The following is a 23,565-nucleotide window of genomic DNA, read 5'->3' as shown; positions in this document are numbered from 1 at the left end:
ATTCTGGAGCTCATGGTTCTCAGGGACTCAGATCCTGGACTGACCGTCCAGATGCATTTTTCCCTATAAACTCTCTGGATTCCACCCCACCCTTAGGTTCTAGTCACCAAGGATGGTGAGTCTCCACATCTGTCATCGGCCTTTTGACTTTGCTTTGTCTGCGTCAAACCTTTGGAATTCCCTTTACTATCTGCCTGCAAAAATTCCAGTGATTACTCAAAGTTCAGCTTAAATGCTATCTCTCCAGGCAACCTTTGCCTGAGAACCACAGGTAAAATTCCTTCCTCCTCCTCTGAGCCCTGCTGTCCCTTGTCTATACCACTGTCCGAGCCCTGGCCTCCCAGAACATTCCACAGAGATGGAGCCTTGAGCCTCAGTCTCCCTTCTGACAGGCAGCTGGCTATAATCAATGGCCCCTGGCTGAAACTGGGCCAGGGAATGGAGGAACTACAGTAGCTCTGCATTATGTATAAAAGGTGTGGACTTAGGTCAGGAAGGACTGGGTTTGAATCCACCTCTGCCATTATTTACTGGGTGACTCTGGGCATGTTTCTAAACTGCTTTTAGCCTTAGCTGCCTCATCTGCAAACCAAGGCTGACAACACTTCACCATGAAGGACTGTAAAGATGATTAGCAACACATGGTGTACCAAGGTCCAGGCAGTCCCCTCCACGGTCATATGCATACTATAAGAGTTCCTTTCATGTACTCAGGAGAGCAATGTGCCCTGAATCAGAAAAAAACTTCTTTTCCCCTAACTTCCCTGGATTACTGACCAGGCTGAAAGCTCCAAGGAGAGGACACTACTTTCTGATTTGTTTGCTGCTTAACCCCAGCACCTAGAACAGTGCTTGATGTACAGCAGATGGCCGATGTCTGTTAAATGAATGACTCTGCCCAGCTCAGTGAGACCATGAAACCTTCACTGGTCAGAAAAGGAAACGCAGGAGCTGGACACCCTCCTTTAATTCTTTTAAAATAGTTTTGAAAAATGACAACTCTTAGCCACGGCGTGGACAGGCGCTGTGGAGGATTTGAAGAGCATGTTTTCCCTCATGTACCTATGAGGTTGGTGGTATTTCTGCCCTTGCACATGAGGCCTACACATGAGGCCTTGTGTGGTTGTGTCACTGGCCAAGCTAAGCAGCCAGGATGCCACACCAGATAGCAGGGCCTCAGCCGCAGCCTCCAGCCCTTGAGCCCTCTGCTTGGGATGACAACCCTGGGCACCCTCCTCTCACCTAGGGTTGCCCAGGTGAGGCTGGCACTCGCTCTGGGTTCAGGGTGTCAGCCACCACCCTTCCACCCAGCTCTGGCATAGGACCAGCTCTCCTTCAGGCAGATGCAGTGAGGCTTAGATTAAGAAAAAGAGGCTGTGTGCAGAGTGACTTGCAAGCTCTCCGCTGCCAAAGAGGCATCTTCATCAGGAAGTGAGCGTAGGCCATGTTTGTAAACCATGTAGGGTTGGCCAGAGGGCCCTGCAGATTGCTCCAGCCTGCTATTTACTCACAGTGAACACACCAGGGAGCAAAGGCAGAGTTCAGGTGCCCAACGTGTCCCTGCCACACTTCCCTGCTGTGGATTCCTATGCATTGCCAACAGCCAGGCAGGGAAGCTGGAGGGAGTAAAGAGGGAGATGGCATAGGTTTAGGAGGCAGAGTGGACCACATGACCCCTGTGTGTACACAAATCCCATAAATGTTCACATCAATGTGGAAGCATTCATAGATAACTAAAACTCCGTTCCCATGACAACAGACACCTACCATTTCATTTCAGTTTTCAAATGTATATAATACTATCTGACCCTCACCAACACACAACTAGACACACATTAGAATTCCCATTTTACAGACGGAAAAATTGAAGGCCTACAAGATGCGGACCCTTCTCCCCTCAGTTAAGGCAATGGCAGCTCAGCAGGGGTTTGGGTTATTTCTGGGACTTCCAGTAAGATTGTGTTCCTCTTTCAGATACACATGGGCCCTAGGGCTGCACTGCCTCCCCTGTGGGAATAGCTAGAGGAGCAGTGACTCCCCACAAAGAGGGTTCTGGGACAATCCCAGGTTCTAGGATCACCACCCACACAGGTAATACCTGATGCCTGGGCCAGGGAAGGCAGGCCTGGCAGAAAGATTGTCTTTGCCCTGATTTGTGACCTCTCCCAAAAAGAAAAACATGGACACCACTGCTGAGTGCTTGGCCATAGAAGATCTAAGGAAAAGCCTAAAGCCTGGTGAAAAGGATTAAATGCCCCAAACACAGAGGCCTTTCTAGCTGTGAGAGCCAGACATCTTTACCATCACACCTCAGTCCACAGAGGACAAACAGAAGATGGGAAGGGGATCGATTGACTCTGCCAACATCAATGGCTAGACTAGAATTTGGACTTGAACTAGGTCTTTCAAATCCCAAGGTCTTAACAAGTTCAGAATAAATCTGCCTAAAGTAGAATACATTCTCAAAACCCATCATAGTAACAACAGCAATATCAAGAGCTAACATCTACTAACAAAGTATAGCACAGTAGATGCACTGTGTCCCCAACTCCCAGCACCTAGTTACACCCCCATTTTACAGATAAGGAAGCAGAGGCTGCTTGCCCAGACTAGCTAGCAAGTAGCAGCAGAGGCTTTAAATCCAAACCTCTGACTCCAGTACCTACTTCTATCCTGAATCTTGGGCTGAGCTCACCTACCAGGCATATCTGGGACCTGGTCACATATAATGCAGTGCCTTATGACACTTTTACCTGCAGACACCCACTTAATCAGAATCCAAAAACCTAGGAAAGAGATTTTTCCTCTATCTACAAGCCCAAGGACCCACCCAGAGGAGGGTGAGCACTTGTGGAAATGAGTCTTCCTGTTCAGCTGTGTATGATTCTGCCATAACCCACGGCAGATGGCAGTGAAGGAAGGTGAGAAGAAATGGGAGGGGACAAACCAGCGCTGGCCACAAACACAGCTCTCATGGAATTGTCTGCTACCCACCAGAACACTCAATGAGGCATCCAGACTCAGCCAATTTGGATAGGCAGGGATACACTTTTAGCATCATGTTGGAAGTTCAGACAAGAGGTAGCAACCAAGGTAGTCAACAGCCAGTCAAAAGTGTTAACAACCTGCAGGTCTCACCAGCGCCATCCCGGAAGAGACAGGTACATGGCACACAGGAATGACAGGAAGCAAAACGTGTGTGGACAGGCCACAGGGTCATCTGCGGAACTCAGCACTGTAAGAGAACTTGGGGCTAATTTTCCCAGGACTTGACTTAGTAATTTAACAAATACCTTGGTGTTCATTATGTGCCAGGCACAGAGGTAGGGACCCAGGTGTGAACAAGGCAGGCAGGGTCTCTGATCTCACAGAGCTTAAGTCTCTATTTAGATCTTTGATCAGACAAAAGGGCAAAAGATAGTCTATCAAATCTTTGGGTTTTCTTCCACCAAGGAGACAAAGAGGCCTGAAGGAACATTTCTGTGAATATAATTAGCAGATGAACCAAAGCTATTAAATGCTGATGTTTTTCTTTTCATTTTTTTAAAAGGTTACTAAGCGAATTTATTCATACATCAAACAGAAAAACCAACTGGAAAAACCTGTCCCTCAGTAATATATTAGCCAAAGAAAGTGAGTGATTCCAGTTCTCTTATTGAAACCCCTCTTTGTGGGGAGAACTGCTGTTCACATGTGTTAAACATTAATTACGAATGTTACTCATTACACAGTAAAAAGCTCTGTACAAACACAATTGTTAATTTCCTTGCAGGCCTGAGGCATTCTGGGAAGTTGTATAGGAGACAAGAAGCATCCTGGGAACAGTGGTGAGAAGGAAATGGCAGATGGCTGGTGCAACAAGGTGGCAGTGGCCAGGTCTAAGATTCCCTGAGGAACCGTCTGAAGAGGTCAGGCATGTTTAGTCTGAGCACCTGAGGGTGAGTCATGGGGCTTGGTGGGAACAGCAATTTGGTGCGGTGCCCACAGCACCCAACATCAATATTACCAGCCTCAGAGCATTTGCATTTGTGGGGGACAGGGACAAATCAAAAGGTTAACACAGAACAGGCAAGTACAACTGCTTTAGCCTAGACAACACCTTAAGCCAGTGATGGCGAACCTTTTAGTTTTCAATAACAAACAGCTGGCTGCAGCACACATGCCATAGGTTCTCCACCACTGCCCTAAGCCATCTCACACCAGAACAAGGTGAAGGGCAAGTTTAAATAGACCCTTCCACGATCAAGGTATCAATGCAGGAGTGGAGAGGGCCAGTGCTTAGCGTCAGAGTGACCAAAGTTCACTGCCATGTGTCTGTGGGCAAGCTTCTCACTCTGAGCCTCAGGACAGTCATCTAGGTGATGACAGCAAAGCAACTCCCACCTTGCAGGGCTCTGTAGGGTTAAACTACGCCAAGTTCATAATTGTTGCCCATTAATTTTAGTTTCCTGTCCTTCCCCTCCTTCTTTATCTTAACAAGATTATTTAAAATTACCCAACTGAGCTGGTTCAGAGATGACTCACAACTGTTTAGGAAACAGACATACCTAGGACCTTACTTTCCCTTTCTCTGCCCTTTTAGCCTCACTTGATGAGGCTGGGAATATATCAAACTCAAGAGGGAGGCTGCCTAAGGGGTACAAAACACAGCAGTAGCACCCACAAGCCGACACTGACGAGTATGCACCTGGCTGTTCCAAAATAAACCCACACAGATTACAGCAGGAGCATAGAAGAGGCATCCCAACCCAGTCGGTAAGAAGAGAGGGAAGGAACTGGCCATTCCAGGGAAGGCTCTCTGGATGGAGGAGATAGTGACCCTGCCTGACCCACGATGCGACATCTGCTTCCTAGCTTCACCCCCACCACATGTCTCATGCATAGTATGTACTCAGTGAGCTTGAGATTCTCAAAGTGGGGGGACCCAGATCAGCAGCATGATGGAAACATGTGAGAAGTGCAAGTTCTCATATCTTACCCCAGACCCACTGAGTCAGAAACGCAGGGTTGGGACCCAGCAATCTATTTAATACTTCCTGCACAAGTTGGACACTCTGACCTAAGCAAATCAAGCAATCTATAACATGTCACATCTGGTATGGGGAAAGGGCAGAGGAGATTCTTTCAGACCTGGAGGGACCCCTGGACCATACTTGGGAGGGAGACCCAGGTGACTGGTGGTTACAGATGATACTGGGGTGGAGATTTAGGGTTCCCTGAAGGAGAAGCATTTTCACAGCTATTCCTACTTCACACTGCCAGGCCTAACTGGTAATGGGCTTTGCCAACAGGGCCTCTGTGACTGCTGAGTGCCTCTTTTTACAGTACTGTACTGTTTTTATACTGTTTATTAAATTTTGTCTAATATAGCAAGCCTTTCCTGAACAGCAACAACCATCCTACCATGCATGACCCTTCAGTGCTTACAATATCTTTTCATCCAGACCTTTCCCAGGATCATCGTAGAGACCCAGTGTGACAAGAGTTGTGACTATCCCCATTTTACAGGTGTGAAAACTAAGGCTTGGGAAGACTGAACAACCTATTTGAGGTCCTGAAGCTGGTGAGTGGTAGAGCTGGCATGTGAACCTGGGATGGTCTGACTCCTACCCTATTAGTCTCAACATGCAAGACACACTGTCCTAAACTTTCTAGGGCATAGAAACCCGCCAAGGAGCTGGTGGGGGAGACAGACAAACAGCCAAAATAACTATGCTGAGCAAAATACTTATGTGAGTCATATGTCTGTCTGGGAGGCAGACCTGCCACTTACTGCTGAACCCAGGAAGCTGTCTGAAAATTAACTTCAAGGGAAACAAATCTTTAGAAGAAATTACAAATAAAATAACTTTGTTTCTCAAAAGGTCTGCAGAGTGCCCTGCATTACCTCTCCTACCCGCTGGTTCCACGACCAAGTACTCCGCTTACTTCTCAGACTGTGGGTCTCTGCGGTGTGTGTGCAGGGCCCTCCTGTGCCAGGTGTTGTCAGAGTGTGGTCAACGTGCAGGATGGTGCTGGTCACTCCTCCTAAGAACCTTACCATAGCAGTGGTGGTGAATCTGTGGCATTTGTTTTTCTTTCTTTCTTTTTTTTTTTTTTGGTACCGGGGATCAAACTCAGGACCTTTCACTTTCAAGGCAGGTGGTGGCACCACTGAGCTAATTCCCTGCCCCTGCTTTTCTTTTATTTTAACACAAAAGATATTAATGTAGAGTTGTTTTTTTTCTAAACTAAAGCCTCAGTATTGAGGTTTAATTGCACAGTTGGCACTCTGTGATAAGTGGGTTTTGGGTCTCTAGAGTACCCAAGAGCCAGTCCAAAAACAAATGGTCCAGTGCCTGGATCTGCCACTGACTAGCCCAGGCTCCTGGGCAAGTCATCTGTCATCTTCGAAAGGAAGAGACTATCTTCCCAGAGGGTGGTCTTGAGGGTAGAATGAGACAATGCACACAGAAGGCGTTCAGTCAATGCCAGCAGCCATGCTGCACCTGATGATGGGATGCCCTTTGAGCTCAGGAAGACCCTCCATAGCAGGGATCACTGGTCTCACTTCCCAGAAGGAGCTGAGGCTCCCAAGGCAGGTCCAATCCCTATCCTCACACTGGGCCTTCAGAGATGTGAAGATGCCAAATCTGTGCCCCATTCCTATCCAGCTCTCCTTCTCTGCCCCTAATCCTTGGTCTCTCCTGTATGGTTCCCTTCTGTGTAGGCTCCATTTGTCTATCTCAAAATCTGTGCCACAGGGCGGGGATTTAGCTCAGTGGTTCTGCTGCCTGCCTCGAAAGTACAAGGACCCGAGTTTGATCCCTGGTACCAAAAAAATAAAAGGCATCTGAGTGCCTCTTACTGATACGTCAAAATCTGTGCCACAAAGTACAGGGCTAGTCTGACCTGCCACACCAACTAGTGCTACCCCAAAACAGGGTGACATCACCAGAAGCTCCTCGTTCCCTTTCTCATGCTGGGCAGGGAATGTCACATGGGCCTCAGGAGGGCTCAGAGCTGCATCTGGTGGAGGGAGGAGGAGTGGGTAGGGCAGGAAGCCATTTCTAGACCCACTGGGCTGCCTCACAGTTTGCTGCCATGAGACTTCAGGGGCTGTGGAGAAGGGCATTCAAAGTAGGCTAGAGTGGAATGCAGGCAGCTCTGGAAGGCAGAGGTCTGACAGCTTAATGGAAGGTACACCACCTCTCTGTGGGCGGTGGAGCCACGCATGGCCCATGCCTGTAGTCAGTGCTGACACCTAACTGAGCATCTGTTCTGGGGGCTGAGAGCACACAAGGCAGGGTCTTTGGCTGGAGATCACCATCAGTGTCCTGAGGGGGAAAAGGCAGGGAGTACCCAGGGTTCTTTGGGGTAACCTGGGGGATTTCTTACCCAACTGTTCCCAAATCCTTAATGAAAGGAGGCCGAGGAAGTGGGAAGACTTTCATGCCCAGAAGGCTAGGACAACCTCACACTCTACAGAACTGTGCTCCAGTCACAACAGCTAGCGAATGGTAACGGGCTCTTTCGGCGGCTGTACTCCTGCCTGCCAAGAAGGGCTGCTTCTGGGGAGGATGCTGAACACCCCTTCAAGAAGGGCCTCTTTTCATGAATGCCAAGCAGGGTAGCACTCTGCTTCACAGCCAGAACTGAGATAATTCTGCCTCTGTCCTCCACCCACCAGCACGCTGGCATTCCCATGGAATGAATGCATATTTTCCTGGAGCTGCCTGCAGGGCAACCTCCTGCTGCAGGGTAAGCCCCTGTCATCTGCTCTACCTTGCTGCAGCCTCTGCTGCAAACCTCCAGTGACAGGAAGCTCAATACAAACTCAGAGCTGCTCACTGAAATGCTCACAGAACTGGGGTCCTAGTTCTGTCCTTTTTTTCTGTCCCCACCCTCACCAAACTCAATGCCCTTTGGGACTTTGAAAACACTGACTAGGGTTCCTGCCAAAGTTTCTTCATCTAGGCTCAGCATGAAGAATCAGACAATGTAAGGAGTAAAAAGAGGTTATGACTTTGCCCAGCCAACTTCATGCCACAAGGCTACTCCCTAGCAGGGGATACTGCACCCTAGGCTGCCAGGACCCATCACAGAGAGCTCCTGAGACTGAGAAAAGCTGGGAGGCCTTCCTAACAGGTACTACAATAAGGACAGGGCCCAGCCCACCATGTCTCACTCTGACCACATCAGTGACACACTGAATCATAAATGCAGACACTCATGTGCCTATATCTACATTCATACATACATAGGCATACTCACAATCTCTTTCCCCAATAAGCAAACCACACAGGCTCAGGTGGGAACTCGGCCTTTCAATTCCTGAGCAGCTGCACTCCAGGACTGACAAACGGAGCCACACTTTAGCAATCTAATGGAGCTGCTTTGATACATCCTCATTGCCTGCAAGGTGGCCCATCCATTCCTAACCCACTTTCACTTGGAGATAGAAAATAGGAGGACAGGGTGACACTCCATACCTCCCCATGGTGCTGTGTATTCCAGGGACACTCAAGGTGTCTGGAGGAGTCACTACCTGAACCTTTTCAGCCCTTTAGTCAACCTAGTATCTGCAAAAACAAGCTCATAGATGGTATAGACTTCTCCCACACCTGGAGAAGCATGCCAGGGGCAATCCACAGATTCCCTTGGGTCAACAGGAGGGAGAAGGCTGTAAAATGTACAGGAGACATGGAGTGACCAAGGATCATCAGTCACAGGACTACCTTTGCATTTGGCTCTTGGACAAAAAGACAGTGATATAAGGAAAGGAGGTGGGGATACAGAAAGATGAGACAGGTTGCCCTTGTGGAGCACACAACCTGGCAGGCAAGACCAACACCTACAGAGGAAGATCTGCTGTAGTGTGAAAAACGTTTTACCAGTGACGTGCACAGGATGGTGGATGGTTCCACAGAGGTGACAAGGACTTCTGTGAGATACAAAGCTATGTAGCAGGGAGGGCTCACAGAGATGGCGACATTTGAACTAGGCCGCAAAGGAGGTGCCAGTCCTGGAGGAGGAAGGAGCCACATGAGTTGCTCAAAGAGCTCTTGGCAGGAGGGAGGGGGCTGGTTGTACACTAAGGCCAGGATGTACTCTTGCCTATATTTAGAGCAGGCTCACACCGAAGGTGGGATGAGAAAACAGTGGCCCTCTAAGCCATGTGTCATCCATCCATGCAGGACTGGATGGGTTCATGGGGCTATATCTGGCCAATGGACCTGCTCTGCAGGTAAGTTCTCTCTTAATTTCTAAGCATCTGGGCTGTCTCTAAAGATGAGGAGTCCAGAAATAGGACTCTGGACCCCAGACCTGAGTTTTTCTTTGGCTTAAGGATTCAGATCATCTGAGGGGGGCCTTCAGGTCTAGAGAACAGTCCAACTGGATTGTCAAACACAGCTCCAGCATTTGTCCCAGGTCAGGATGGGACCCTATATACACTCCCGTTCCCTGCAGCAAGTGCTGAGCAGGCTGAGGAGCAGCTATCTTGTGAGCAGGACCAGGAGCTGCCTACCTGCCAAGGCAGGGATGGTGACTCTATTCCATTCCCACGGCTGGTCATATTCATCAGCAGGCCTGTCATCATCCTGGGGCAGCTTGCTTTCCCGCAGTCGGGGGCTGACCGTGCTCTCCGAGTCAGAGTCGACGCTTTGGCCTTCAGGTTCGTAAGGGGTGTCATATAACTGGATGCCCTTGTGTTGGGACCAGACACTTTCCTGTCTCTGGAATTCTGTAGGCAAAAAGGAAGGAAACAGAGATGTAACGGACGTGCAGCACATATTTCCTCACCTGGGATCCCTGCCAGGGAACCCATCTGAGCTCAGAGGTGCCAGCCAAGCAGATGAGGCCAGCCCCTTTGCTTGACTGTCAAATTGAGGGGTCTTCCCCACTGGGGCAGTTCCTCACACTCTGGACTTCAGTCCCCATTTGTACAAAGACGAGATGGGCCCAGATGATCCTCAAGTTCACAAATCAAGCTCACAGATTCACTTAAAAGAACAAACAAGCAAATAGGGCCCAAGGTCACTATTTGCTCCCTATGAGGCCGGAGGGACACTTCCATATCCCCCCACCCCCAGGCCAGTCCACTCATCTTCCAACTAGATTGAACATGTCTGGGGATTTCAGCAACGATGTCTAGTTTCACTTCTGCGTAAGGAAGGGGAGCTCATAATCTTCAGGAGAGTACCTCTAGGCTGGCACCAGAGTAAACTGAGGGGTGACTACCTGTCTAGCTGAGGTTCTGGATAGGGGACTTGCACTTTGGCTGCTGCTTATTTCAGAAAACAGTAGTAGCTAGAAGGATGGCTGACAGGCTACTAAAATCAAGTGCTTCTTGGCCACACCAGGAAACCTGACTTGCATTTTGATCATGAAGACCCACTGAGGCGAGGCATGTCCAGGAGACATGGGGTCACCAAGGATCAGGACTATGGAGGGTTCATTGCGCAGGCTGCTCCTGGGGAGCCCACTATTTTCAAGAGACAAGATAAGCCTGAATCACCCTGACACTTGGGGGCAAAGTGAACTTGGTGTAGGGACTGGGAGATGCAGGACAGAAGCAAGGACAGTAGACATTTGAATTGACAGCTATGACAAGTGAAAAACACGCAGGGTGGTAGGATGAGGACAAACCAAAGGAATGTGGTGGAAAGAACATGCTCCTTGGCCTCTTCAGGTTTTACTGTGGTAAAATACTGTATATGTAACAGTATTCACTATTTTAGTCACTACCAACCACGCAGTTCAGTAACATTAAGTACATTCATGCTGTTGTGCAACCATCATCCCCTCCATCTCTACTTTGTCTCATCTTTCCAAACTGAAACTGTGCCCATTAGACACTAGCTCCCTGTTTCCTTTTCTCTCCAGCCCTTGGCAATCACCACTGTACTGTCTCTTAACAATTTACAAGTGAAAATCATTCCATATTTGTCTTTCTGTGACAGGCTTTCTGCACTTGGTATCATGTTTGCAAGGGTCTTCCATGTGTCAGAATTCCATTTTTTCTTAAGGCTCCATCCACTTATGCTGCAGCAGCAGGTTCAAGGTGAGGGAGCAGAAGTGAGACCAGATACAAAAGGGGTGAGGATTGGTGAGGATTTGGAGAGTAAGCTGTTTATAAAAGTGGAAGTGCTCCCCAAACTGGAGTTCTTACAGCACACAGATATGACAAAAGCACACAGGGGTTCTGAACCTTAAAGAGCAGCTGAGAAAACATATATGAATGATGCAGGCACTTCCAAGAAAGGAGGCTTCTTTTGGCTTAGACTTTATGATCCAAGGCCACCTCATAGGGATGATAAAAAGTCCCCACATGCCCAATGAATCAGAAGCTAATGACATTGTGCAGTGTCATTTAGTGTCTGCATTAATTAACTTTATGCTGATATTTCCCAAATTTCATTTAGTTACATACCAACTTCACACTTTTGCTGTTTTCAAGTACCACCTGGGTTATTTACTTTATTCATGTTGTTAAATAAATAAATTCATTAAAAACGAAAACTTTATATTGCCATCCCTGTAAGTCATTATCCTCTGCCAAAAATAAATGCTAAATATACAGAGTGAATGAGAACAAAACCAACTAGGTAGGTACTACTGTCTGCCAGGAGGGAGCCTGGGGCTTGCTTTCTCTCTACTGAAAAGGGGGATTTGCAAGTGTTGGAGAGCTGGTGGGAGGTAGGGGTATTTGAACAGCACTTTCTTTGGTGCTTTCTTTAGAAAGGGAGCAAATGATCAGGGAAGGACTTTGTGAATATATGGTTCTCAGGCCACTTAAAATGACACCCATAAGAAAGTGTCAAAACATGACTACACAAAAACTAGGATCATTTATTATTTTTCAGGATGATACCCCCCCCTTTTTTTTTACAGAGGGAAGAAGAGGAAACAGGAAGAGCTATAAAATGGTAGCACTCTGTCACTTTACAGAATGAGGACCAACCACAAAGTACTGCAGACAATTTTGTGAATCACTCAAACTACTAAACTAACTGACCTACTACTTAGTGCTTTGTAGGGGTCCTCATCATCTGTAGCACTCTCCCCTGGTTCTGAGAATGGCTGAGGACATTGAAGGTACAGCTGATAAGGAAGGCACTTGACCTGGAAACACCAACTTCCTCTTTACCTCCTTCACAAGGAGGACCAGCAACCACTTTGTAGTTCACCCTATAGTTTATGAAGCGCTTCTCGTGTAAATCACCACTTAACCTTAAGGGCACCATAAAGCAATTCACAGACGCACCTCCATGAGCAGTGCCTGGTTCCATCCCGCAGAGCCGGCTCCAGATACTCAGTGAGTCTAGGTAGACAAATGAATGAGACAGCCAGATACCACTCTTTATGCCCAAATTCCAGTTAATTTACCAAAGTTTCTGAGGCCGGTGATAAAGTACTGGGAGGAAAGTGCCAAATGCACAGTTGAGTATTTCATAGTATTCACCAGTGACAGGTATTCCGCACAAATACCAGGCTAAAAGGAAAACATGTGTCGTGAGCAGATTAGCTATTAAATCAGAGGGACTTGTGCTATACCTCTCACGCATGATTTACTTTTCCAGAAGCATCTATGCCTTACCAAAGCTGGCTTTGTAATGGCATGCAGTTGAAGCAGGGATGTCATAATAGTAATCATTAAAACAAGCCTCCTCCTGTATTACATGGTGGATTCAAATTTTCATTAAGGCCCAACAATAGAGAGCAGTTAAGTAAATTATGGCACATTAACTGGATGGAATATTAAGCAGTCGTTAAAATGATAAATTGGAAGATAATATAGCTACACAGGAAAGCATGCATGAAATTATGCTAAAGTAAAAAGTAAAATAAATACAAAATTGTTTATGTGTAGAGGTCATAATCTAAACAAGTTCTGGGCAATGTGAACACTGCCCCAAAGGGAATCCTGCTCCTTGCTGGGGAACTGCTTCACACATTTTGTTCATAATATTTAAATGCCAGTGACAGCAATGCCCCAAGTACAGCTACATACAAATAAAAAGCTGAAAAGCCAATATCAGAAGGTAAAAAGCTGTTGTGTAGAGGGGAAGGGATTACTGCATAATTATTTTTGAAAGTTGTTATAAATAACGAATAAGGGTGCTAGTAAAGAAAAAATGTAATTAAGACAGGAACACGTGACAATAAATAAGATGTTCAGGAGACTGGGTCTTCAGGGTCTGTGAACGGGTTGGAAGCAGCAGGCTGTCTCTGGGGAAAGGCCCATTAGACAGCGGCTCTTTTCCTGGACAGTCTCACCAAGAGCCCCAGAGTTAAGAGCCACTGTGCAAGGACAGCGTGCCAGGTGGTGCTGTCTCCTGCCTAATGTCCAGGCGCGTCCTCCTTATTAGCCAGACCTATCAGTCCCGGGACTGATCTAATAGGGGAGGTGGTGACCATATGTTTTAAGTCACAAGTCATCTGGACATCTCCATCTACGCATTCATGGAAAATGACCTTTAATATTGGGTGGCAGGCTGTGATTTCATGCCTCTTAGGCAGCGAGCAGAAACATCAAACTGACAGGGTGGGGATTTCTGTTGACCTCAAGGGGAGAAAGGTTCTCAAGTGGAACGAAATATAGAGAAAGAACAGGAAAAGTAAGTACCTTCTTTATAGAAAGAATGTTAGAACTGGAAGGGATCCTAAGAATTTGCCTGGGCATAGCTGCTAGGAGGGCTGGCAGATGTGCCGCTCACAGACCAAGTCTGTGGAGAGAGGCCTGCTGGTGGGAATATGGAGGAGTCAAGGGCTGGAGAAAAGAGGAGAGAATAACTCAGTTCAGGACCCAGGATGGACTTGTGCAGATGGGGATGTGGATAGTAGGAAGAGGGCTTAGAGACACTTGCTCACCCCTTCTACCCCTGTTTATAGAAAAGCTACATTTTGCTCCTTCTTTATTTTTTAAGACTTTATATTCTAAAGCAATTTTAGGTTCGCAGCAAAACTGAATAGAAGGTAGAGAGAAAACCCACACATTCCTGCCCACAGACATGCATAGCCTTTCCTATTACATATCCATACCCCCATCAGACTGGTACGTTTGTTACAACTGATGAACCTCCACTGACAAGCCCATACTGTACATTAGGAAGCACTCTTAGTGTTATACATCATGTACCAAGCATACAATGACATGTGTCACAATCACAGTGCCACGCAAACTATTTTCACTGTTCTCAAAATGCTCTGCCTCATCACTGTTTTCCTCCAAACCTCTGGCAACCACTGATCTTTCCTGTCTCCCTAGTTTTTCTTTTTCTAGGATGTCATATAGATTACAATCCTTCGTATATAACCTTTTTGGATTGGCTTCTTTGAGTAATATTTTAGTTTCCTCTTTTCTCAATAGCTCATTTATTTTTAATATTTCAGCAATATTCCATTGTCTAGATATACCAAAGTTTATCCACTCACCTACTCAAGGATATCTCTACTGCTTCTAAGTTTTGGCAAACATAAATAAGGTTGTTGGAAATATTCATGTGTACATTTTTGTATGGACATACATTTAACTTCTTTGTGTAAGTACTGGGTAGTAAGACTGTTAGATCATGTAAGAGTATGTTTATATATAAAGTCCTGGATTCAATCCATAGCACTGGGAAATAGTCTGGTTGGTTTTGTAAAAAACTGTCAAGCTGTCTTCCAACATAGCTATACCATTTTGTGCTTCCACATGAATGAGTTTCTGTTTTATGCTTGCTTCCTTATTTTATTTTAGCTTTTGTTTTTGGCTTTGGCTGCTAGGAAGCTCAGATTTAATTTTGATGTTTAACCTCAGTAGTTAGGTTAACTTGGCTAATTGGTAAATTCACTCACCTTTTCTTCTATATAGATTTTGATTTCTATTATAACTGTCTTTCTTTTTATTATGGACAGCTTCTATATTTTGAAAGTAGATGGACACACACATAAGTGAAAAAATACACAACACCCTTTGTGGTAAATTATCTTTTATCAGCAAGAAGACCAGAAGAAAATAAATCTTGTCTTTATCTTTTAACTTACCCTTCAGGAACAGAAAAAAGAGGCTCGGCTTCAATCTCTGGCAATGCTGGCATCCACCTGTTCTCATACTCAACCAAGTGTCTACTGAATGCTTAGTATGAGAGGAGGCTGGTGGCAGGGTTGGGGGATGTGAGACCCTCAGGGAGAGATGGCTAGAAGCCCTGACCCAGGCTCTTTAATGGGAGCAGACTTCATATACAACCAAGAATAAGGACACAGCTCACAGGAATGGGAACCTGGGAAGGCTTTAAGAATTTAGATACAAGGTCATGGCACAGTGGCATGACAGAGGAAATAGGCAGAGGATAGTGAAAGACAAGGTCAAGGCCTGAGGGACTAGAAGCATGAGGTATGCACAGGCTGCTCAGGGGGCTAGAGGTCTTATAGGTGGCCAGTGTGAGCTGAAGCTGGAGGCAGGGGAAATGGGTTTCTGGGTGACTTTGAATGCTGACAGGCAGCACCCTCAGAGAATAGACAGGGCTGCCCAGAGCCTCAGGCAGTGTGGAGCTGGGTGAGGAGAGGGTAGAACAGGCACACAGGAGCCTCACTAGAAACCACAAGACGATGCCTGCAGGCCCCTCACCTTTAATTTTCCTACCCAGGCTTATCTGGGAACCCATGGGAGCTCCCAAATCACAGGGTGGCAGAGCTCAGTAGGGAGCTCTCCGTTCCCAGGTGCTGCCATCACACACAACCTAAGAAACCTCTACTTTGCCAGTGGTGGGCATGCCTGGCTATGCCATCAGTGTCCCAACCATCTGATCTCTCCCCTACATGACTGCACAGCCCCCAAGGGACCCATGCCCAAGATGCCAGGGTTGTAGGTCAATGAGACTCACGAATCCCAGCCTCTGGTCAGAAAGGGCTGCATTACTGGAATGATGCACCCGCCATAGACTGGCACTGCCCTACACTGACACCTAGAGGAGCAAAAGCTGGAGGTCCAGGAGGTAGCAGAGGATGGGGGCTAAAAATACTGCTTGATCTGACGCTAGCTCTAGTACCTGCTTTACTTGGGGCAAGCTGCCTCAGTTTCTTCATCTCTGGAGGGGAGACAACTGTACCCTCTATAGAAAGATGTTAATCAGGATTAAATGAATCCATATATATCAAGTGTTTGGAAGGGTGCCTGGTGCAAAGAAAGCACTCTGTAAATGTCACTATTATTTTAAGTATCACCACCAAGGGTTTCTTTGGAATTCCATCTCCAAGACCTCTCCTCCTCTGAGACTGCCATTTGCTCCAGAGACTCAGAGGTCTGCTTACTCAAACTGGACAGACAACCCTGTGTTGGAAATGGAACGGTTTCATCACCAACCTCTGGAGCTATTTCTGTTTCTGGGTCCACAACTTTGGATTTCAGTTGCTGCACTGGCAATCTGACACCACTCCCACATAGGAGCTGAGCTCTGGATCAGCACTTGTGAATATCATGAAACATACAGGGAAGGTCTCAGGTACAGCTAATCACATTTCATAAATGTGGAAACTGAGGAGTGGGGAAGGGAAAAAGGTACATAGTAGGGAAAAGACCTAAAGATCTTTAACTCCTGGACTAGGGCTCTTCTTGCCTTTCTCGACATATTCTGACATTTCTTTCATCTACATGTCTTGTTTTAATCTTCAGGAGGCAGGGGACTCTATTTTGGGCAGGCTGCTGAGGTCTTAAAAGGCACACCCAATACCTCAGACCAACTGATGACTGCCCCAGGAATGGCGGGCGCTGTTCCTAATTAGACACTTGGCTGAAACCCACATCAAAGGGGAGACAGAGACAGCTTTCTCTCCACCTGAATTGTTCAAAGATCCGCTGGAGAAAGACTCTCCCCCTATGTGGGGTGCTTCACTGGTGTCTGAGTTTCGATGTCCATTGGAGACTGGAGGTCTACAGCCTGGGACAGCAGGAGTCTTCTGGGGTAGGTGTAGCTGGCCTCCGTAAGTCAGGGCAGCTACAGACAAGGTGCCCCATCTCCTCCATCCAGTCCAGCTTCTGGAATTGTCTAAAAGCCAGGAGATTCAGTGGATTTCCTCTCCTATCTCTTTTGCAGGTATGCAGAGAAACTCAAGCAGCACAGGGTGAGCTCTGCAGAAGCAGGGGCACAGGGGCATGGAACAATAGTCCTATGGAACAACAGTCCCATTAGCAGCACAGGGTCTGGTGCCTACTATTATTGTGCCTATTGTTACTCAGCAAACCTGTACTGCTTGCTGTTTTGTGCTCAGCTTGAGGGTGAAGAAACGGCCAGGTCTGGAGTCAGGAAGCCCAGCTTGCTTTCATCCCTTGGTCACTTGCACCATGATGGTGTCTTCTCATGAGCCCCTCTGGCCTGAAGTACCAGAAGGCAGACAAAGCCTGTGTACCTGATGACAACAAATGTGCTTTCATCAGGATTTAAAAGGCCACATGGGCTTTGTCACAGGAGCTCAAGAGTGCTCTGTGGCATTACTGCTGTGTCCTTCAGCCCAGGCCGTCACTCTGCATCTTCCAGTGACTGCCTTCACATGCAGAGGCCTCTGGGGGACTGCAGGCCCAGTTCTGGCGCCATCCCCCATGGAGACTCACTGAGGGGAGCTTGCTGTTCCTACTCTAGGGGGCGGGGGAGCGAGCGAATGGGTTTGCCTTTAGAGACGACACTTTCTTAGCAGACAGCATTTTGATTCCAGGTCAACTCTAAGAACCAAACTCATAGGCAAGGGGGATCCTGCCTGCTTTTTTTCCTCAAAACACTGACAGAGCCCCTTTTATGTGCTTTGCTGGACCCTTGGCCAGTTGTTGGGCAAGTGCAGGGTGTCAAACAAGGCTGCTGATCCTCAGTGAACTCATGGTTCAACAGGAGAACCAGGACACCACCATTTATAAGCACTGAGTTAATTTTCTAAGTACTGACAGGACACTACAAGTGAGAAATCCCACACCTGACTTAGTGTGACAGGTCCCAGTTAAAATGCAGATACACTACAATACTATATACAATTACCTTCAGGCTACGGGTATGAGGTATATATGAAACATACATGAATTTCACACTTAAGACTTTGATCTCACCCCCAGGGAATCTCATTATCCACATGCAAATATCCCCAAAGCCAAAAAAATCTGAAATCTTGAAACACTCTTGGTCCCAAGCACTCCAGATACTGCATTACATTTTATCTTACAGAAACTGAAGCTCAGACAAGTGCAGAGGCAGACCCAAAGGTTCTGAAAAACGTGAAGGAATAGATGGCATTTCATAGAACCTCAAGCCCCTGTGCAAGGGGAGCCCTTGAGGTTAAGGAAACCAAGGGACCTGCCTTTTGTCACAAGGAATCAAGGGCGCAGGAGAATATACCCAAGTAAAGTGGGAAAGCTTGGACAGGTGAAGCTGAAGTTGCCAGGAGAAGCAACTGGATAGCATAAACACAAGCACAGTTGTGGAGAGAGGAAAGCTGGGGCATCTTAAGATAGAATCAAAGAGTTCACTTTGCCCTAAACTTGGTGCTCATGAGGCTGTATCAGGGAGTGGATGGAAATGGCTACCAAAAGAGGAAGCCAGATAACGGAGGGGCCTGGAAGGCCAGGACAAGGCGTACAGACTGATAGGCAAGAACATGGAAAAGGTGGCCAGGAGCCTTATTAGGTCTGTTGCCTTCACATACACAAATCCTTCTGGGAGATGGAAAGAAACGCTGGGATGTGGTACTCAGTCACCAATAATCCTAGGGTTGGATCCTCCAAATAATGAGGGCTCCACTTTCTTAAGGGGTAGACAGAGGATGCTCAAGTTTCCAGAGACAAAAATGTGCTTCTGTGAACAACCTCCAAATGTGGAGATGCTGGCATTCCCCCCAGGATGAGGGGTGGGAACAGGCTGGTATGGGGTGGCACGAGCATCCCCAGGCCAACCCTGGGAAGTTGGGTGTCCCTTGACTCCCCACATTGCAGACAGAAAGAAGCCAGGGCTCAGCAGAGACTTCCCACAGCCTCCACAGTGAGCTGTGTGTCCAGCCTTGTGTCTTCTGAATATTGACAGACTGTACTTGTGGGGAGGCCTGGCACCCCACTGATGCAATCTTCCAGTCTGATGGGCACAGTGAGGTCTTGGCTTCCAGAGGGCCCTGGGGCCACACTCTAATGTGATAAAGCCATGGCGGTGAAGGGTGATTCATGCTAGACCAGTCACAGCTGTACCCCTCACCCTGGGGGCTTCACCCTTACGAAGCAGCTCCACTTACAAGTTCTCATAGAATCTCAGAGCAAGCCTTGGAGGAGCTGCTGAGACACTGTGGGTCCCCACCTGAGATGAAGTCCAAAGCTTACACAGGAAGAGAAGGCTGGAGCAGAGGCAGGAAGACTGGACCCTCAGTTACATGGTCACAAACACTCTAGGAACTCCTGAGAGCAAGGGACTGTGCTAAGTACATCATATCTGGTGTCTCGTTAAGTTCTAATGACAACTGTTAACAGGTGGCATTGTCATTTTATGGATGGTCACAGAGCAGACAGTAGAGAGAGCCAGCCCAGCTCCCAAGCCCATGTTCTCAACCAAGTGGCCAAGAACACCACCTTTCCAAACCAAGTTGGTGCCCCCTCCATCTACTAGGTACAAGAAGAATATGCACACGTTCAGGTCCACAAGGGAAGCAAGACTTAGTCCTGGTATCATAGAGCTGAGTGACACTAGGCAAGTCACTTTCTGCCTCTGGGTGACAGTCTGCTTATAAGTGAGAGTAATGGGTCACCTCAGGGGTCCTTCCTGACCCTGGGGTTTATCCGACAAGGCTCACATGCAGGTCCCTACAGGAATCATTATGGTCAGTCTGTGAGGAAAACGAAGAGCAGTATCTGGAGGTAGGGAGCTGTCCATCAGGGAGGTATTCAGCATGCTCTAGATGCTGCACAGTGGCAGCTGACACATGCTGCTGGTCCCAGTCTGGTTGGCATTTTGCCTGGAATTACAGGCCAGTAGCAGATGCAGGGTACCACCCTCCCGGGACAGAGCTAGGGCCCTCCCTCCTTTAGGCATGATTCTTCCCTCCACCTATACCTGATGCCCTGCTAACCTGTCCTAAGGTCTCTCAGCCACACTGGTCAAAGGCCACCTATATGCTTGGGGCTCGTCAAGGAATTGCTGCCTCACACTGAAGGGGTGGTGCTGGCATCATGCCCCCTGCGTAGTGCAGCAGCCATGGCGGAGGCAACCTGCTGAGGTCTGGTGAGCTCTCTGCCCAGCCCTCCTCACTCTGGAACTCCTTCAAGGAAGGAATTAATCTCACTAGGGAATTAAGAGACAACCTGGCCTTCTGGACAGTGGTGATGAGGTTGCTGGCCCAGGACTAGCCTGGCTCTCTGCTTACCAGCTGCATGACCTTGGCTGACTGCCCAATTCACTGGGGCCAAGATTGTTCCCAGATGAGGCAAGAGGGGTTGAACCAGATGATCTTGAGGTTCCTTCCGAGTCTAGAGTCCCTGGGTCTGACTCTATGAAGAACAGATACTCACACAAAACTTCTGTTCTAGTGCTGAGCTCGAGCATTTGAAGAAGGAAAGGGACATACACGAGAGCACACATCCTGCCAATCACTGACCTCAGAGTCCTAATCACCTTCCAGCAAACTCTTCCAAAAGTCATCCATACAATAAGCAAGGAGAACCCTGCCTAGCAAGAAGCTCCAAGGCAATCACAGCTATGCTTCCTGTCTAGGACAGGCCTACAGGGTGCCCAGATATTTGGTCAAACTCGATTCTGGATGTTTGTGGCAGTATTTTTGGACAATATCAATACTTAAATGCGTAAAGAGAATAAAGTACACTGCTCCCCCCACCCCATAGGTGGGCCTCATCTGATCAACTGAAAGCCTGCACAGAACAAAAAAAGCCAACAAAAAGGCCCCGAGTAAGACAGAATCTTCCTGCCTAGCTCCCTCTGAACTGTGACATCAGCTTTCTTCCTGCCTTTTGGTTCTCATGCTTTTATTTTTTTAAAAATTTTTTTGTTTTTTCAGACAGGATCTTGCTATGTAGTTCAGGCTGGACTCAAACTCACAGCAATCCTCCTGCCTCAGCCTCCCAAGAGCTGAGATTACAAGTGTGTGTCACCACGCCTAACACTGGTTCTTATGCTTTTAGACTTGGATTTCACCTACCATTAATTCTCGGGATTTCCAGCTTGCCAACTCACCCACAGATGTTGGAACTTGCCAGCCCCCATAATCACGAGAGCTAATTCCTAAAATCAACACACACACACACACACACACACACACACACACACATTTGCAAGCATGTGCATGTCCCACTGGTTATGTTTGTCTAGAGAGCTCTCACTGATCTGACATATGCCTCTGTGAGTCCTTTCTCACAGACCTAGAACACGGGCCTTGTGTCTGTTCCTTTCTTAAGAAATCCAGTTCCTAGCTGGGTGTGGTGGTGCACATCTGTAACCTCAGCGCTCTGGGAGGCTGAGGCAGGAGGATTGGAAGTTCAACCCTATCTTGGACAACTTAGTGAGACCCTATCTAAAAAAAGGAGTAGGGGCTGGGATGTAGTTCAGTGTGAAGGCCTTGAATTCAATATCCAGTAGCATAAAAGGAGGAGGAGGAGGAACAAGAAGAGAAAGAAGAAAAAAAAGAAGACGATGAAGACAACAAGGAGGAGGAGAAACCCAGTTCCTACCACAAGCAGGTCAACAGTCAGGTCTATAAGGAAACCTCTTTATCACTGTGGGTGTGTGAGTGTGTGTGTGCGCGTGCGCGTGCCACTTTTCCTGACCTCAAAGAAGTAGGTATATAGTCCTTAAGAAAGACATGCAACTCTACCTCCTAGAACAGTAGCAAACCTACTGGATCTCAAGGATCTCAGTGCAAATATCTACTTGGTCCAGAAGTAACTGACCACCTGCCAAATTCAACCCAAATTTAATAAAAAAGGCTAAGAGCAGCACTCTCGTTCCACATATCACTTTATAGTCCACAAAACCCTTTGCATTATTTGGTTCTTGTAACTACCTGATTGCTGCAGGATCCTGGTAGACCGAGCCTGCATTCCCATTTAATAGGGGAAATGGGAAAATCAGAATTGAAGAGACTTGTCAAAGTCACAGGGTGAGGAATCAGCACAGTTCCTGAGTAAGGAGTTTTACAATTTCTACTGTACTGGCTTTTTCAGCTCTACTCTTGCATCTTGTATTTCTTAGTGTCACAGCACAAAAAAACTCTTATGAAGTGTTTTTTGTTTGTTTTGTAGAGGAACAGGGAAGAAGGTGTGCATGGGATGCTACACACAAGAACTGGGGATCTGAAAGCTGCTGCTGTTCCCAAGTCTTAAGAGGTTCTTTTCTACCAACAGCTGTTACAGATGACACCAGCCAACTAGCCATCCCAAGAATTATTGGAAGGAAGAGTGGATGGGATGATGCACTTGTGTGGAAAAACACAAGAATAGCCTGTCGTTAAGGCCCTAAAAAGATGTCCTACAGAGACTTGATACTGTGTGAGAGGAGTCATCAAGTTCTCGTACATGAGAGCAGACGCAGGCTGCTTTCCACTGGTGGTCTCTTCCAACCAGCTGGCCTTCAGTGCCCCAGCTTAAAACACTGCTTCTTCAGAAAGCCACGTTCTGTGCAGTTGGGGACACAGAGTATTAAATGCCCACTATGCTGGAGGCAATGCAGGAGCTCAAAGGTGACACCAACACTGTCCTGAGCCTCTCCTCCCTACCCTGGGGACCTTGAGACTTCTGTCACTTCTTAGCTATTTGCTCGGCTACCACCCCTAGCCTTGGTTTTGAGGGTGGAGTTCAAATCTAATCATTTTGATATACCCTCTGCAACTGCTAGCACAGAACCTGGTTCCACAGATGCTTTGAAAATATTGGTTGAAGAAAGATATAAACATTGGTTGAAGAGCGATATAAACAAACAGTCTTTTGCAAATTCAAATTTTAGCACATTTGTCTGCTGCAGGAAAAGAACTATACTCACAGACTACTGGAGGGAGTATAAACTGGATATGGCCTTGACAGAGGTAAAATTGGTAAATGTAAAAATTATACACCATATGGCTTCAAGTTCCACTTCTAAAAATACCGTCTCACGTGCAGAAATAAATGCATGTGCATGTTTTCTATGGACAGAATGATTAAACATACAGTACTACAGTCAGTCACATTATAGAACTAACCATAAGAACTGGTGACTCTGGACAAGATCTGTGACAAGGGCAGCATTATGTAGAAATGAATGTGTTTGTAGGTATGTACAGATGTCTACTTTTGCAAACAAGTGGGAAAGGGGCTAAACAAATGCACAGATTATTAATGATCTTTGTTTCTGCAGAAAGATTTTTTTCTTTTGGTGCCATACTGGGAACTGAATCCAGGCCCTCTGCACTGAGTTATACCCCAGACTTTCTTTTTTTAAAAATTTGAGAAAAGTCTCACTAAGTCACTAAATTGCCTAGGCTGCTGGGATTACAAGTGTGCTCATCACAATGGGTGAGATTTCACTTTTTACTTGGTATGTCTGTATGGTGAATTTTCCTGCCCAGAGCACCGATTGCTTAAAATGTAATGAT

At 47.0% G+C, this 23,565-nt stretch overlaps 1 protein-coding gene across 4 annotated transcripts in view; it reads right to left on the bottom strand.

Annotated features, from left to right (window-relative positions):
* Shb (SH2 domain containing adaptor protein B) overlaps positions 1–23,565 on the bottom strand; it is a 126,139-nt gene that overhangs the window by 37,730 nt on the left and 64,844 nt on the right. For 3 of the 4 annotated variants that reach the window (XM_021244509.2, XM_087183651.1, XM_021244508.2), the window contains exons 3-4: positions 12,248–12,304; positions 9,509–9,724 (exon numbers count right to left, since the gene is read on the bottom strand). In XM_021244509.2, the coding sequence (XP_021100168.1) occupies positions 9,509–9,724; positions 12,248–12,304 (273 nt within the window). The remainder of the gene's footprint in view (positions 1–9,508; positions 9,725–12,247; positions 12,305–23,565) is intronic. The other variant, XM_004864981.4, reaches the window with a different exon arrangement.

This window comes from Heterocephalus glaber, unplaced genomic scaffold (assembly GCF_053883595.1).
Source record: "Heterocephalus glaber isolate CG9 unplaced genomic scaffold, H.glaber_assembly_v1.0 deba00001481, whole genome shotgun sequence".
In the NCBI taxonomy this organism is placed as follows: Eukaryota; Metazoa; Chordata; class Mammalia; order Rodentia; family Bathyergidae; genus Heterocephalus; species Heterocephalus glaber.
The sequence above is the reverse complement of the archived record's forward strand: the minus strand, read 5'-3'. Positions and strand labels throughout refer to the sequence as shown.